At 39.0% G+C, this 17,666-nt stretch overlaps 1 protein-coding gene across 5 annotated transcripts in view; it reads left to right on the top strand.

Annotated features, from left to right (window-relative positions):
• Positions 1-1,712: 1,712 nt before the first annotated feature.
• The window catches only part of LOC122887451 (supervillin-like), a 54,980-nt gene continuing 39,026 nt past the window's right edge, over positions 1,713-17,666 (top strand). For 2 of the 5 annotated variants that reach the window (XM_044220699.1, XM_044220698.1), the window contains exons 1-5: positions 2,322-2,873; positions 14,921-14,984; positions 16,450-16,541; positions 16,660-16,717; positions 16,814-16,962. In XM_044220699.1, coding sequence (XP_044076634.1) covers positions 16,710-16,717; positions 16,814-16,962 — 157 coding nt within the window. In that variant the 5' untranslated portion in view covers positions 2,322-2,873; positions 14,921-14,984; positions 16,450-16,541; positions 16,660-16,709. Of the gene's footprint in view, positions 1,768-2,318; positions 2,874-11,396; positions 11,718-14,920; positions 14,985-16,449; positions 16,542-16,659; positions 16,718-16,813; positions 16,963-17,666 lie in introns of those variants that run through there. The other 3 variants (XM_044220696.1, XM_044220697.1, XM_044220695.1) reach the window with 3 other exon arrangements.

Below are 17,666 nucleotides of genomic sequence, written 5' to 3'. Positions count from 1 at the left end.
AAAGGGTGTGTTGTATTTCCCATACTACTGCCACACCTAAGCTAAGCTAGTTCAGCTACTGTTGCTAACAGTTAGCCCCACATTGGACAATGATTTCTGGACACATATACAGTAATTTTCCACAGGATGTTTTGTTGTGGTATGTTGTGTTCTTACCTTTGTTACTAACCACAATTCAGAACAGGTTTTCTGGAAAACTGAAGTTAGTCTTGACCTTGAGACATTTGCAGAAAGTAGGCTAAAGCTAAAGCAGTATTTTTAGTGTTACTATGTTAATGTCAAGTTGTCCTCCAACGTGGCCGCTTGCTAACCGTTTTCCTCAGGTAAAACTTTTATTTTTGTTTTACTTTGTTGTGTTATTGTCATGTGAAAATATTAGACCTAAAATATATTGCAGCTTCAATTAGATAGTAATTCAATAATGCTTACTATAACTATACTGTTGCTGATACTAAATAATATGCTGCTAACTACTGCTACTATATCACTACCATTTTGACTGTTACCCTACTACAACTAATATATATACTTACATAATATATATATATATATATATATATATATATATATATATATATATATATATACACATAGCTTGTATATACAAAGCTAAATGGTTAAAACGATATTCAGTTAGAAAGGTAAAAAATTAGAAGTTAGACTTTACTTTTACACAATTAAATTAACTGAAAACATTAACGTTACACAATCATTTATATTGGTAGTGAAATTTTAATATAAATGTCAGCACAAAAGTGGCCGACTCAGGACTCAGTCATGTTACACTATACACCATTGTGAGCAAACTGTAGAGTTTAATTCCAAAGTCAGATATTGACCATTTTAATATTTTATGTTTGCCAATGAATGTAAAACTGATTATAGAATATTGTAGTTATAATACAGTCTCATCACATATGAGATGATGTAACTGTCTGTGTTTTCTGAATAGCTAGTAATATATCCCACTTTTGTTTGAATGTGGATATGTGAAGAAGGAAACAGTCCCAGTGCCTGTGGTTCAGAATCCCAGCTATCCCTCCATTACAGCTGCCTCAGTCTCCGAGCCAGACCACGTAAGTAAACTACATATCTATCACTACTGTACACCTGTTAAGCATGCTCGCCTGTGTTGCATGGGGAATAAGTAACTCCATTAATGGCACAGTGACAATTGTCCTCCTTCTCCACTCCTCTGTCACTTACACATAGACTGTATTCTCAACTGTACTACACACCAGTACTGGGGAAGATTAAACTGAAAGGAGTAGATTACTTCTTACATTTATATTTGTTTGTCTAAACACCTGTTGTAGAAATAGAGACACATAGCTCTGCATTTACTGTTATGTACTTCTCATATCCACAAGATGGAGTCAAACTACAATAATACAATACCAAAAACTCCAAAAACCCTGAACCAACTTGCTTCTTCTCCACCACAAGATGAGAAGGCAGAGTAGTTTATTTCTATATAGCATACATCTAGTCACTTTGTCAAATATAGTGTATACAGGTTAAGACGCTTTTTTAATCATCCAGATATGCTCACATCTATGTAAAAAATGTATGTATGTAAAAAATGTATGTAAAACATGCTGCCAATTTTCTCTAAAATGAAATGCCAATGTTATTATATTCAAAGGCTTAGGTTATTGGGTTATACATCTTCAGTTTATATTATTATTTTATTTTATTTTAGGTGAGCAACTCGACATGAGCTGCACTGAAGAGATCCTGTTTTGTGCATCTCACAGCTGTCCTGTAGTGAGTATTTTGGCAAGGGTCATGATCATGTAATGCATTAAATCATAATTACTGCAGATTGCAGCTCAACTCTTTCCCTTTAGTTTTAGATAAAATGAAACTTCTGTCAGTTGTGGTCTTTAAAACAATGCAATGTTTATAAAACTGATGAGCCAAAAAAATTTAATGTATATACATTTGGATACATTATTAGATGTTTGGCTCAAATTTTCACAAATGTAAATATAACAAATAGAATGCCAATGTGTAGATAAACCATGCATTGCTCAAAGCAAAATTAAGATTATACCAGCTCTGTGCTGTAAGACCCCATTGCTGTAGTACAGCAGCCCCTGCAGAGCCTGGATCACACTGTGCTGCTGGATTGTAGTTTAACAGCTGATTCGATCCCCCTGTGCTGGGAGCCCAACACTTCCTGGCTATTTATGGCAGATGCCCCTCTATCAAGGCTGCTCTCTTCAGTCCATACATGGTTGCTGTGGGATGAGGTTACCACTCCGATTTTGGCCCGCACTCCCCAAACCCCTTGGAAGTAGTGTTGTGTCATCTCTCACTGTCAGTCTAAACTATCAGACCAGGGTCCCAAACCTGGTTTACAAGAATGGACATTTTAAGAACCACAGTTTTGACTTTTGGAATAGTTTGAAGAACCACTTATTGAACCACTTATTATAGTCTGTTCTAGCATCCCTCTTGTGTATTTTTTTTCTCAGCTTCATCCCTGTCTCTCTCCTTCACCCCTCTCCTGCATATCCCACTCCCTCTCGTTCTCTCTCCCTCTCCCCTCTTTTCTTTCTTCTTTGCTCGGCTTTTCCTGGACTGATTTATTTGGCCCGGTGCAGCAGAGCTAGTGGGAAAGCACCAGGCTATATTTGTCGGCTGCTGAGGTTGGACCTGCTTCATGGTGGATGACTTTGGAACTTCTGTTTGGGTTTACCTGCTCACACCTGCGCCTCCTGCCTACTCAGCATCTGCTTTGCTCTGAATAAGGAACTAGTGAGACCCTTTGTTTGGTAGTTTCATATCCCTGAATTCTACTGTCAGGATAAATGGACTTCACCTGTGAAGCATTTCTCTCAGTCCCTTATCATTGGAGCTAAAGCACTGTAAGTATTTTTTTCTCTTTCTTAGTTTAATCTTATGCATGCTACTATATATATTAAGTCAGCAAGTAAGCAGATAGTTATTTTATGATGAATCTGACAACCATTCATCATTCAGCTTTGTGTTGAGTTGCAAATTGTAGATTCTCGGGTACATGATAAGTAGATAAAAGGATGACGGTGTAGTCCCTCATTCGTCCAGGAGTGTTCCATTGTAGAAAAGGTTTCAGTCGTAGTCATCTGGACACTGTTTTCAAAACATCTTGTTTCTGAAAACAGCGTCCAGATGACTACGACTGAAACCTTTTCTACGATAGATAAAAGGCTGTTTGGCCATTATGTTAGGCTATTAAACTTACATTTGTGCTACACTAGCGTCCCCATGACTTAAATGCAAAAAAAAAAGTAATAACTTCTGGCATTAGATAAGATAATGAAACCATCCTTTGCTGAATCATAACAAGAGATTTAAATGCACAGTGGAGAAGTGTGGCACAGAAGTGGAGGCAAACTTTGGTACCAAAACTCAACAGTACTTGACGAGTGTCTGGTTTAAATTCCCCCCTGTAGGACTGAATGTAGTGTCCCAACCAAGCCTCCCTCTTGTTGCTTTGCGCTGTCTCAAGTAACCACATGGGTATTAGCATTCCAAGCTCCAGATTATGGCTGTATGGTGGTATGTGTGTGCAGCTGATCTATCGGCTATGTGTTGAGCTGGTGTGTTGTTCCAGCACTGGCCAGGCGTCATTTCGTCACAGCTTTGTTTTTATAGTGTGTGTGTGAGTGTGTGTGACTCTGTACAGCAGTTGCTTGGTGCTCAACACCTGCTGCGCCCATCAAAATGAACAGACAGGTTTACTGGCCGGCCACATGCTTGACCTTCTGCCACTGGATTTGCACACATCTCCAAGTGTTGTAGACACATGTATTATCACTCAGCTGTGGTACATGCATTCATTTGTTGAAGGCCTACGTTCTTTGTTAAAATAGGTTTAAATGTATACAAATGCATATATGCTTTGCTGCTGTATGCCTTTGTTGGTCAGGAAATGAAAACCAGAACAAAAAGTTTTTATACAAAGTAGTTTCAGAAATGTTTCACCCTTACAAAACAAGTGCAGATTCTTGCACTTTAAAAAAATAAAACTTTTTCAATGGTGAAATATAGCTCCTCTTTTATGTTGTTATTGGTGTTTGCAGGATGAGAGTAATAGCAAAGTTGGAGATCGTAGCAGCGGATTGCCATAGTTGTAAGAATAACTTTCTTGTAAATAAAAGGGCAAAGATTCAGTTCTCAGAACAGCAAAGTGTCAAAAGTATCCAACTCTTTGAAGCGATCAGCATCTTCTTTTACATCCTTTCATCATCCTCCTGCTCCTATTTAGAGGAGAAACTGTTATGACCAAACTGACTCCAGCTCACGGACCTTCCCTCGTATTTGTTTTCAACAGGTATGTGACCTGCTGAATATGGTCTCATGCACCAGTTAACTTGTAGGCTGTACTCAGCACCATCCATGATTATTGCCACTGTCTGCTGTTACCGTCACCACTTAGTATGTCAGAAGGAAGAGAGCTGTCTACAGGCTCCTGCTGGCATCTTTCTGAATGTATGACTGCTGTTTACATGTGGCATGAATCAGTAAAGATGGCCACTAAATCCTTGCTCTTAAATGGGCCCCTGTATTCTAGGATCTTCATTGTTACATATGTGCCATTTATAACTAATGATATATCTTTTTCTGGTATGTCTTTGCATCATTTTGTGTGTACTTTTAATTAACAACATGCTGGTAGTAGCTATACAGTAATTGGTATTAGGAGACTTTCTGGATGTTGCTGAGATATTTCAATAGAAATGAAATCTAGTCAGGTTTCCTTTGAAAAACACAGATATTGTAATTTAAAACACTGGGAAGTAAGGTGGTTGCAGCAGGATTCAGCAGAGAAAAGACAGTGTGAGCACAAAAGTAGAATATAACAACAAAATAAATAACAACCAAATGAAGTACTTAATATGGTATACAAACAATTGTTGGGTACTAATAAATGTGTGGTTTAGAAGACAGTATGGGTTTGTGTTACATATCATCTTTTCTCTGCCATCTTAATTTTCTGTGTTCTATCTAGCCAAAAGTAGAAAAGTTGCAGAAAGGACCCTGCAATAATTCTGAGACATACTAGAGCAACAACTAACTACACATTGTATCAGATTGAACACAGGAATTGATGTGACTCTTTTGCTTGCTCATGAGTTACCTTATATTAGCTCATTATGTTACATACTGTGAAGATGTTCCTGGATGATGTACCTTTAAGAAAAGACTCAAGTAACCATTTCTGGCATGAAATCCTCCTCTCCCTTCTCCTTCACTCTCTCTTACTCTGTCTCTATTTCCTTTTCATCCCTTTCTCCTGCCCTCTCTAAGAGTTTCAGAGCTTCCTAAGTGTCTCTCCTTAGCACCGGGCTCTGTGCTCATCGATATCCATATAAGAGCAGAGCAAGCAGATTTCTGTGCCGAGTGTCAGGTTGAGTTGATGTAAGGCAGCAGAGAGGAACGCAGATCTGGATCTAAAGAGTGAACTGCCAGAGTAAATGTTTTAAGGAAGGATGAAGGTTCCTGCTCTGCTGCCTCAGGCTCTCACTTGACCCGTGGATTTGTGTGTGGTGTGTGTGTGAGACAGAGTTTGGATCATGTACCTTTTCTGCATGTGTGTGCATGTGTTTATTTTAGTGCATGTGTGTCTGTGTTTCAGTGTACATTAGTGCATTTGTACAAGCTTATATAAACAGAGAAAGTTTCTCCTAATAAAGGCAGGCTTGCTTGGAGCACAGTGTCTGCTGCTGCCCAAAGTACAAAGAAGTCTTGAAATTAATATTCATTTTCCTCATAAAACAATAACCACTTTGCTGTTCTACACACCAGGAATCTGGGAAAAGTCCTCCAAGATGTTAAAGGAAGTCATGCATTTTATTTATTGGCAAAAAATAAGTGATTAGTTAGTATGAGTAGCTATGTACCAGTATGGCTGAACAGACAAAGAAAAAAAAGCCATCTACAAAATGTCAGAAAACCTGAAAAAAGAAAAGTCACAGTGTTGATTTAATAAATATAATTGCAGTTCTCTACTATTACAACTAACTGAATGATTGTTACTGAAGATACTGCCAAAATATGAAACTGCCTTTTCAGTATGTTGACTTGAAACCTGATTTGGAATACAGACATGCTCCCTTAAGAACAAACACAGTTTTAAACAACAACAGCACACATTCAACACATGAATGAGTGAGTACCAATTCTCCTCCTAGGTTGACTTTTAAGGTAGATGAGTACTGTCCACAAAGGAAAGGAAAGGAAAAAAGATGCCTAACTCCAGCTTTAGTAGCAAAACTGTTGTAAGGTGAACAGGTTGTGTGGGCGTGAGGTAGAGGTTCGAAATGCAGGTTTGATTTCCAAAACCATCAGTCTTTGCAATACCTTCCAGTCGTGTCCATTCTAAGTGTCTTAGAGCTTGACATTCACTCACTAACTCACTGATTTGAAGTTACTCTGGGTATAATAAAGCTTAGATTTTTTAAGTGCCAAAGCATCTTTAGTAGGGTCAGACAATAACTTCTCTAAAAACTGTTACTACAATTGATAATTTCCACGCTCTGAATATTGTACATCACATTTAGACTAAATGACTTGTCTCATCTATCCATTTTCCTCAGCTGGCACTGTCTAAATATGCTGTTTGATAAGTGACAATCTCAGAATCAGAATCAGAAATACTTTATTGATCCCCGAGGGGAAACTTTTTTGTTACAGCAGCTCACTATCACGTCAGTGCACACAGGAATAGAAGTGCTAAGCAAGTACTAAGCAGTACTAAGCAAATATAATACACTATAATACAGGTCAGAAAATAAATTAAGTACCAAGTGGGTATAACTATAAAATTAAAATAAGTATGAAGTACAACTATTGTACATAATGATAATGAATGACTATATGTTTATTTTTAAGTTTTCTCTGCTCAAATAAAAAAAGTGTGTGCAATAGCTGCAGGAACATCCCCAGTGCTAATGCGAATCTGTCTTATTGTGACTAATATTGTGGTTATCTGGTTTATTTGTGTTAATGGTGAAAAATTCAGTAACAGTAACTGGAGAATCTTGAACCAAATGACTCTTCCCAGATAGAAATGATTATAAAAATGCCTTTGTTTTAACTCCTAAAGTGGCTGGTAAAATAATTGAAGGTTTAATGTTTGGCAAGTGACTAACATTTGTTGCACTGAGGATGATCATTGCGTGAAAGTTGATTGCTTAAGTAAACCATGGTATAAATTTGGCCTGTTAAAACAAAAGTCTGTGCTCAACTCCAGTCAGTCATAATGTACATCACATAAAGCCTTAAGCTCTGTAAAGCTCAGGCTGTATAAAGATAGACTGAAACAAAGGATGATGTGGTGTTGGTTTCCATAGGGAAAAGTCCATCCTTAGCTGAAACTCCATATGACCAGTGTGCTGCTGAGCTTCACAGCTTAAAGTTTGATTAGCAAAGAGATGCTTTGATGTTGAGTCACACAGGGATTTGTTGAGGTACTTTTCTCCTTGTGGTGTTTACATGATGTCCTCGGTGTTGAATTTTATTGACTGTTTTGTACATCCAGTGTTGCAAGTTGAAATAGTTGAACTGAGTTTCACAATTTTGTTTGTCTTTGACTCAACGAGCCAAGAGACAATTAAAGTCAGAGCAAATGGTCTCATTGGTGCAGTTTTGTTTGTAGCTGGACAGGATCAGAAAATTATTCTTCATTTGACAGAGAGATAGAGAGAGACCTGACAGCTGAGTTGGTGAGTAATAATGGTGAAAATGGTAATGAACAGGCTGCAGGCCTTTTATTTATATGATTTATGGACAGATATGGACAGAAAAAACAGTTGGCACAGTGTGGTTTTATTAACAATGTTGTTTTCTCAATGTTGGAAAAGCCTGAGTTAGGGCCAAGATCATCAATATTCTTTACATTCAAACATTTACAGCAACAAGAGGTTATTTATTGTATATGAAAATGAAATAAAGTACAAAACAGCAGAGCAAGTTGCAGATTATGCAAGTGAGATAAAAGACTCTTAAAGGGCTTTTTAAAACATCCAACCCCAAAATTAAAGAAAGAATTAAAGCTAATAGGAGGTATATTAGGAGATAAAGGAGGTCTGCAAATCCAGATGTTGAGCCTGTGTACTGGCCATGATGTCTGACAAAAGTTCCCATGTTGTCATCGACTCACTCACCCATAGTTCACCTCAGTTTGGTTAGGTAAGGCTTTAAGTATTACGTCTTATGCCAGTGTGGTTTACTTCTAAGAAAATAAGCAATATTATAAAGAGTATGGTCTAGACCTGCTCTATAGGAAAAGTGCAATCAGATAACTTCTGTTATGAATTGGTGCTATATAAATAAAATTTTATTGAATTGAACTGAAAAGTTTTATGAATACGAATAAGTCCTGTTGTGAAATTGTAAAATGTATTTAACCGGCGAGACAGAGAGTGGGTGACGGAGGATGTATCATGTTTGTTGCTGCGCAGGCTGGCATGGGAGTTGGCAGTGGAAGAAGAGGTAACCAGAGAGATAAAAAGTGAAATGGAGAGAGACGTGTAAAGAAGCAAATAGATTAAGAAAAAATAAAACAACAGCAACACAAAGAATGCAAGAAAGAGAGGAAGGAGAGAGTTGATAGGAATGAGTAGGAGGGGTCAGAGGAATGAGTGAGATGGATGGCAAGGATGACAAATCTGGGGAATGAAAGAGAGAAGGAGTGGAAAAGAAAACCAGGCAGAGCAGGGAGCAGGCGTGGAGACGGTCCCCTGGTAAACACGGCAGGCTGGCTGACAGGGTGACCTCTCCCCGAGGCAGCCACTCACAACACATGTTGCCTTATTAGGGGCGTCTACAGGGAGCCAAGGCAGACTAGGGAAGGTGGGGGGAGTTTCTGTGTGGAAGGGTGAGAAAAAGCATCAGACAGACAGGGCGAGTGAGTGTGCAAGTGAGCAAGACTAAGACAAAGTCCAAAAGGGTATGACAAGGGTAAAAGAGCTGAGTTTTTATTATCAGGTCACCTATTCAATACAGTTCAGATAGCTTTTAGATTAGAATGGAGTTTTCTCATGTCCGTTGTGACATACTGTAGATTACATTGATAATGCACATCCTATTAAGTGGTAGATTTTCAAGGATAAGGTCTTTTCTAGGAGAAAAAAAGTGTGAATTAATGCTTTTCTGTACATGTTCTTATTGATGCCTGCGTTTCCAGTGCTGTAGGTTATACTGTAATTCCTAGTATTTCCACTAATACAGCTCTGGTTTCCAGTAAAGACAGAAAAGTAGGTGGCTGAGATTAAGACAGTGATTTTGGGGGTTTCAAGGGGATTCAATTTGTTGTACACACTGAAGTCAAACCTCAGTGAGCAGCAACACAATCTGAATAACAAAAGTGTAAAACTTTGGATTCTTGAAAAAAAAACATGTTACTCATGTTAACTTATGTCAAGGAAACAGTACAGCCCACACGCTTCAGTACCTGTGAATTTTGCCTTCTGTGTGTGATGCACACTATGTTTTTTGTGCCGGCCTTGATAAACGTATGTTACGGCAACGATAAAGACAATTTATGGTATTACAGTCACGTACTCATATCTGGCAGTGTCTTCCAGCCTCTGCAGGGCATCATATAACAATTTTTTTAGCCAAACCTGTCAGACAGGTTTTGTTTTATTTTAGTTTTGATTAGCCAGAAAGGTAGCTGAGATCCTGAGTTAATAGGAAGTAAACATTTTGTTATATTTGTTCCATTGATTTGGCTCCACTAGCAGCCCCTTTCCTTTGTTTGTGCAGCTCAGTTCTCTAAATTGTGTCAGTTTGTATTTGTTATCTTAGTTTGTAAATGTAATCATTGTCTTCTAAACAATAAACTGACTATAACTGCCTGATTACACTGCCGTTATGTTGCTTCCTTTACCCCCTAGTGCTTTCTGGGTCGTAACAGTTACATATACAACAAAATATGATTTTAAGCCCACAGGTGCCTGCGTGTCATACAGGTACATATTGTACTTGTATGATGCTTTGGACAAAAGAATAAGGTAAACGGCAAACAACTGCATATTGCATTTATAATTATCAGTGAGTATTTTTTACTCTTGACCCTCATTTTGCTTTAAAATGCTGCGTTTAGAGTTTGGAGGAAATGTGAGCGCATGTGTGCTGTGCACATCTGCACCTTTTCTTGTTGCTTTAACTTTTTTATAAAAGCTGTGTAATTGACAGTAAATTATTTTACTTTACATTGTCTTAGTGATCCAAGCTCTATAGGTACCTTTCATTTCAGCTGGACTTGGAGTTGGAAGTCCCTAGGATATACTTTTACTTTTGGAAAGTTCAGAAAGACATGGGCTAAAGGAGAAACAGAAAATAAGGTTTCCAGAGTTGGAGGAGTTAATTGGTCAACTGTTAAAAATATCAACATTAAATGCCAGGAAGATGCTTTTTTCTCCTCCTTCCTCTTAGCAGGTATTTGGATATTTATTTATTTCACTAGAAGGGCCAGAGTCCAGGAGTGACTTAGGGACTCTACGATGTGATGATTGGTAATGCGACTGTTTTGGTACTGGACACTCACAGTAACCTCCACTGCCTCCTGTGTGACTCCAATACTTGCCACACACCACCCGATGTGATGACTTAGCCAAGTGGGTTTTGCCATTTATTAGATGAGATTGTGTCTGTACTTCTGAATTCAGGCCAACAGAGTTAAAGCTTGTGTGTGAATTATGCTAAGTGTATGTGTGTGATGTAGAGTGCAAGAAGGTAGAGGAAGACAGTGAGAGACCGTAAATATGAGGCACAAGATGAGGAAGGACAGAACCTGAAATAAACTACCACCCCATCAATTAGGTTTAGTCATTTTATAAGATTTTTAACAACTTTTAAAAACATTATCAAAAATCCTCTGTAGTGGTGTTGTGTTTAATGAGAAAAAATTAGAATATGGCAGGAAATTTCAAATACTGTTCTACTGCATTGCATTTGACAGCTTAATAAAGAATTTCTTACTGGATGAACTGGCATCAAGACAAGGCTGTCAGTAAAAACCCTTACAACCATAATTAATCATATTCCCAGTGGTACATTGAATTTTATGATCTGGTGGACTCCAAATGCATTTAATAACAGGATAACAAAGATCTCACAGCCTAACCATCTCACAGCTTGGTAATGACATTAATATTAATGCAATTTCTGCACCTGGCCATCATGGCGGAAGCATGCCTGATGTGTGCGTGTGTTAAGGATACCATCTGACTTCCAGTAGCCCTGGACCCCATACCACCCCCTGCAGCTCTGCTGGCACCCTCCTCCAATCCTGTTCCAGAGTTTTTATCATCAAGGCTAATTTCTGCCTGTAATCTGATTAGGGCTCTGAGCTGCTTTAGCACCCTGCTGTGCTGTCTCTCTTTCTCAGCTCCCTTGCGTGCACACACACACTGACATGCACACTGACACACACGTTGGCTGTAGCTTGTCGTGTAGCCGGGGGGCAGTCACTCTGCTGTGACTGTGTGCTTGTCCGTGTGCGTGTGTGTTCGTGTCACCACCTCCATCCCTGCCTGCCTGCTTGCCGGTAGCAGCCCTCGCCTCCACCACTGCCACTCCTGCTGTCCACCACCATCACCACCGCTGTGACCAGAGGGGAGTCTAGCAGCAGGGCATCCTTCTGTTCTTCTCCCTAAACATGTTTTGAAACCCATGGATCTCTAGTTACCATGTGAACCATGTGCAGCCCTGTGGCCAAGGTAAGGCCTTTGAAAGGGGAAGGCTTGGTCCTGACTTGCTTAACCTACTTGAATACCCTTAACTCTATAGACTGCTTAGGGGACTTGGCTAATGCAATTCATCTCCTTACTGAAATAAATGACGATGATGAGTTTGGTGGCTGTCAGTGAAACAGTAAGCGGGGGGATTCGGCTTGGCAAGACAGGATAAGAGGCTGGGAAGTTTCCTGGTTGACTCCTTATTTTGCTTCTGTTTGCTTGGTTGGATCAGATGAAACGAGGATTCATGACATGTGTAAGAGTTACTCATCCCTGACTAGTGCATTTAAGGATTTTGGGGTATTATGATTAGGTACAGAAGGTTTAAATGCTTATCTATTACTTGTGATTGTATGATTGAGGAGTAAAAGGTCATTTTTACTACACTCATTTGGTGCTCTATATTCAACAGGTGTGTGCTGCTATTTGCTATCTGTTATGCTTTTTCCTGTTTCCTTCTCTCTGATGTTCCACCTCTGTCACTGTGTGTTGAGATGGAAGAGAGCTGTTCATGTTCAACCAGCAACCTTTACAAACAGATTGTGTCTAAGTGAAGGCCCAGTTCACTCAGGGAGTCTATTTTGCACCTCTGAATATTTATAGAATGTCCCTCTCCTCACCACGCTCACTTTGGGACGGTAAGCAGCCTAAGCTGCTCTCTGGCACTGCCAGCCTTGAGCCTTGTGCTGCTTGTTGACAACCGGCAGGCGTTTCCAAGGAAAGCCTGACTGACTTCTGTACAAGGGGCTTTCCAGACAGATAATGGACAGATACTGTGTACACGCACCTCCACACTTCCCCCCGGCTTCAAAAACCCAGAATGTTTGTGGATTTGAAATGAAATAATGCTTTAAAAGGTTATGACATTTATGGATTTTCAAGTACGAAAATAGAGCACCAAAGTTGTCACAGCTATCTCTTCATCTAGGATCAGTACTTTACATCCCAAGGAAAACATGATGGAGAATAGCATTAATGGCACAGTGGTTATAAGATGAAGACCTCCAGATTTCTGGCTTTGCTTATGTCTAATTCTCACTTGTGTCATTATGTCACTTTTGAGTCCTTGAATTTCACCGGGTCACTTCACAAAACACTGAGAAGCCCTTGAACCTGAAGTCTAAGTGAGCATTAGGACTCTGCTTCTACCACCACACCTTTCACTTCCATACTTTTTGTCCTGCCAAACGTTCCCTGCTGTATTGCCACTCAGTCTTTGGAGGCCAAAATAAGCCGGAGGTGTTCTGAAGGCGTCTGTAGCAGTAACATGATCTGTCTCCTATACTGGGATACAACTTTACAACAAGCTGCTGTTGCTTTGACGTGAGAGTGGGAGGGTCATCTATCAGCTGGTGACTGGATGTGAACTTTCTGAGTAACCTTTTTTGACAAGTGACTCATACTGAGGCTGGAGGCTGGATTTTGCTGTCAGAACCGAATGACACATTGTTGGTTGTAGCAGAATCACGCTACCGTGAGTTCCCTTGGCTCTGAGACACACACTGAGACCACGTTTTCAGGCAATATTCTTTATTCTTTTCTTTTTCTCCACACACAATCTTTTCGTTCTAGCATCAGCCGTTCCTCAGACTGCGCCTCTGCTTCTGCTTCTTCCTCTGTGTCGAGAAAAGCCTGGCTGCCTGTCGTGGCTCTCTTCAGGTCTAGCATGCTACTGTATTTAGGGAGAGCATAATTAATTAACCAGTTTCAGCTGTGCCAGTTACCTCTCCCTGATGCTGCTCACCTGAGCCACTCCACCACCTCTCCCTCTGCAGCTGACAGCTACCCATACCCACCTCCACATTGGTGTTTATTCTGAGAGAAGAGTAAAAACAATAAATGGTTCATATGCAACTGAATAGTTCCTTAAGCGAAGTTCTTAAGGAACTTTTCAGTTGCATATGAACCATTTATGGTTTTATCAGCATTGTATTTTTACTAATATCATAATAATGAACAACTTGCTAGAGAAGTGGTAGAATGGTAACAAAATAGTTGATTGATCTTATTACAGTACATATGCCGACTGAATACTGCGGTTGTAGTGCATTAATAATAGTCATTATGTATATAACTATTTACAAAAACAACCATTAAAAAATTACTTTGATTATTAGTTTTCTAGGGACTATACTTCAAGAGTTTGTAAAAGATTTTGTTCTAGTCTGTCAAACACTTGTTGTATTTAGGAAACCATGCAGTATCATAAGAGTATACATTTTTTGCATGGGTGGCCTGAGTCAGAGTCAAACCAACAAACCACTAGTAGGTGCCTGACCAAGTGTTCAGATCAAAAACAACCATTAGAAAAACACAATGGGCTGCGTCTGTGAGGACATGTTGCTTCAGATACTGAAAAGCCAATGAACAGTAAGATTAAGGAGATCAAATTTGGTTAATACATCCATGGTTTATAATACTGTTAGACAGGATTTTACAACTCTCAGCAACAATAATTGTATCCTCCATCTTGACAGTTTGCGAGGTAGAATTACGCTGCTTATGTTATGAAGTAGTCTACCAGGAATGTGTGTTTGCACTCAGTGCCATGCGGGATGGCATTGCATTATGTTGCGGCAAAAATTTAATTCAGTTTTGTTTTTTTGCTGGACAATCCAACATTATTTGCCAGAACCCTCTGTGTCGGGACCCTTGCTGTGTTAACACAGGTCTCAATTAAATTAATTAGGGGGCTGCATCTTATTTACACTGGTCTGAACACAGCCTTACTCTTTCCATCAACAAAAAAACCCCACAAAAAAACAACTTCTTTCTCTATCTCTTAATGTTTCTAAATGTAGCACTTGAAGGAGTTCAGCTTATTTGATGAAGGTGATGTACTTTCATGAGTCTTGCAATTTTTGGGTTGCATCCACATGGTTGAATGCACTTATTGTAAGTCGCTTTAGATAAAAGCGTCAGGTAAATAAATGTAATGTAATCCACCATACCCACCTGAATGTTATCTTCCAAGCTGTACTATGATCACTCATAAAATGAGCCATTTTATTATGTAGATCGACTCTATTTCCAAATGCCAGAAATGTACAATTAATTTTGACAAGGATGGATAATGTCTTCCAATACTCACAATGTCCGCACAGACATCCTGAATATTGAATTGAAAGGTGGAGTGTAGATTTCTTTGTTATTCAAGTTTGTCTGAGTCTTGTTTCTCTTTATAGGAATTGGATCTAAAGCTCCCACCAAACTTTGCAGCTCAACCTCATTGCCAACAGAAGCCTTAAGGTGAGTTTTTTGTTTACAGCACATATAGACATGGGTCAAATAGCAGAGTTTTTTTAGCAGATTGATTGATTTAACCCTATGTCACAAGGACTACCGGTTTTAGATTTTCTGTAGTTTAAAGGCAAAAAGTGGAACTACAGAAATTGCATGTTCTATTTTCTGAGAGCATTTACATTTGTCTCATATTTGCTTTGTCATCAAGATAGTGATATGTAAGGATATAGGTTTACTACAGTAGAGTGCTTTAGCTTATCATGCGCAGTAAGCATTAAAAGCTGGAGATGCCTGGAACAGCTTATCCTAAGACACTTTTTTGTTCACATGGCATTAGAGCCATAATACCTCCTTCAGGAGTACATTGCACAAAGCCTGCTTTTGCATTAGTTTTAGCATTAGAGCTTTAGCATAGTAAACAAATTACCTTCACTCCTACAGTAAATGTAAGACAAAATTCACCTATGTAACAATGCACATTTTTCAATAACAGGTATGCAGTTCTGAAAATAAAGATTGTAACTCTGATTTTAATGATGAGAAAAAGCAACATGATGAGCAGCTCCTCTGTATATTCTCCCCATTTTTCTTAACTTTGTATAAGTAGAGGCATATTTAAGCTCTAAGCTGTGTTGGACACTGTTGGCAGGCAGAAAGATGCACAACAACTTTTTGATACATTGGAACATAAACGCACTTTTAACTGATCTGCTCCTTAAAAAAATGTACCAGTAAAAGGTGATCCAAACTGAAGACAACACGCCTCACCAATTCAGTCTAGTATGCTAGCATTAGGGTTACTTCATACTGAGGGTTGAAACCCCCCTGACTTTAGTTCCCGGAGCTTCACACATGCACATAAGTGATATATAGAGAAGTGTCGAGAAGAAATGAGAATTGAAGAATTCTAAACTGAAATAATGCGGCTCTGTTCAAACAAATTAAATAGTTTGTGAAGCTTTTGGAAAGAAAAGAAAGGTGAGTTTATTTATCCTGGCTTGTGTGACCTGTTGATTGTGACATGGAAACACATTAAGAGAAGACCGTGATTTTCTGTTTCCGCTTGGAGGAGGGTCAGGACTTGATTACCTAGTTCTTAAGCTGGATCCTGTTGGAAGTGACACCAGCTGAGCTTCACCTTTACCTGCCATCACCTCTTCAAGACAAGGTGTTTTAGGCTAAAATAGGAAACTAGGCACAATTTACTGTTGGCGTTTAATCTGAATGATTTGTAGAACACTATAGTTTTGCCATTCTATACCTTCAGTATCACCACTTTGCAGCTCTTTTATCACTGAGTAAATTAAAATAACGCGCCTGCTCATCCTCCTATAATCACCATTTATTTTTGACAAGGAAGCAGTTCTAATCAGCTACTTTCATTAAATATATTTTTTTATCATTCATTAGGAATTCAGAATGTAGTAGTTTCATCGTGATAGCAGGTTTGTGACTCTGTCTTCTCATTCAGTTTTCAGAGTGACTTCTCATTGGGTGACAAGGCCACCTTGGTCAAGAGTGCTTCAGATACAGATGCCAAACTTCTGGCTGTCCTTCCCAAGGGTGTGCATTGGTTCAAACCACACACAATAACTCATAAAACAATAAGAATAAAACAAATAGTTTGTTACTTTTGTCATTTTTATGATACTAAATGTATGTTTTCTGTTCTAATATTCAGTTTCAGAGTTGAAGAAACACTTTGAGGGAGCTGTCACAAAGGATTTGGGCATGAACAGGTATCTTCAGGGCTCACTACACTGTATTTTCACATAAACACATCTAAATATTTTCATAAAGACTAACTCAGCTGAACTACCTTTTGTCTCTGACAGGAAGGAGAGGATAGCGCGACGCCTGGAGGGGATTGAAAGTGATGCTCCACCTGCACTGGTGCCCGGTGGTTTGGTAGCCAACAGAATGCTGGAGGAGGATCCCCCGCGGTACACCCGCGCCTCAGATCCCTGTGAGCCATGTGTGATGGGTAAGCATGGCACGATGCACTGCAAAAATATATGATGCTCTGATGATACCTCTGAAAAGTGTCTCGTATTTGAAAAATAACTTTTAACTCATGTTTGTCATTCAGTATTTGTAAACCATATGATTTATTATGTTGAAAAGGCTTTTTGTCTGTGAACTTTCTTTCACTGTTATCTCAACATGCTCTTGAGCAGTTAAGCATCCCTGGTTCCTCTAGTGGAGCAGCTCAGTGTTAATATCTGTGGTTATACTTGACAGCTGTACTGTAGGTTTAATGAATGTGACTGTGTCAGTGGAAATATAAAGCAAAACATTCTGAGAGTTGTTGCATGTTGTTGCATTTTGCAGGAAGTGAATTCACTAATTGATATGATTATCTTTGATGTGTTTTGTTAGAATAATGCCACATTTGTGTCATATGGGATGGAAGGTAGCGAGCATTTACGTCATTAGACAACTCACGACGGCTGTAAGATTGCAGAGTTGGTCGTGTGAGTGTTAAAAAGTACTGTGCATGGTCAATATAGCACTATATCCATTCAATTCATTACCTTGAATTGTGGACCGTACGTGACATGAGGAATCCATATTTGTTTCCTTTTTTAGGCACTTCTGTATTATTTAGCATCAAGTCAGATAGATCTGAACTTTCAGATCAAATCAGAAATTATTTATAAATCAGAAACTGGTAATTACAGTAACTCC

This window comes from Siniperca chuatsi, linkage group LG13 (assembly GCF_020085105.1).
Source record: "Siniperca chuatsi isolate FFG_IHB_CAS linkage group LG13, ASM2008510v1, whole genome shotgun sequence".
Taxonomy (NCBI): domain Eukaryota; kingdom Metazoa; phylum Chordata; class Actinopteri; order Centrarchiformes; family Sinipercidae; genus Siniperca; species Siniperca chuatsi.
Note: the sequence above shows the minus strand (reverse complement) of the source record. Positions and strands in the feature narration are given on the sequence as shown.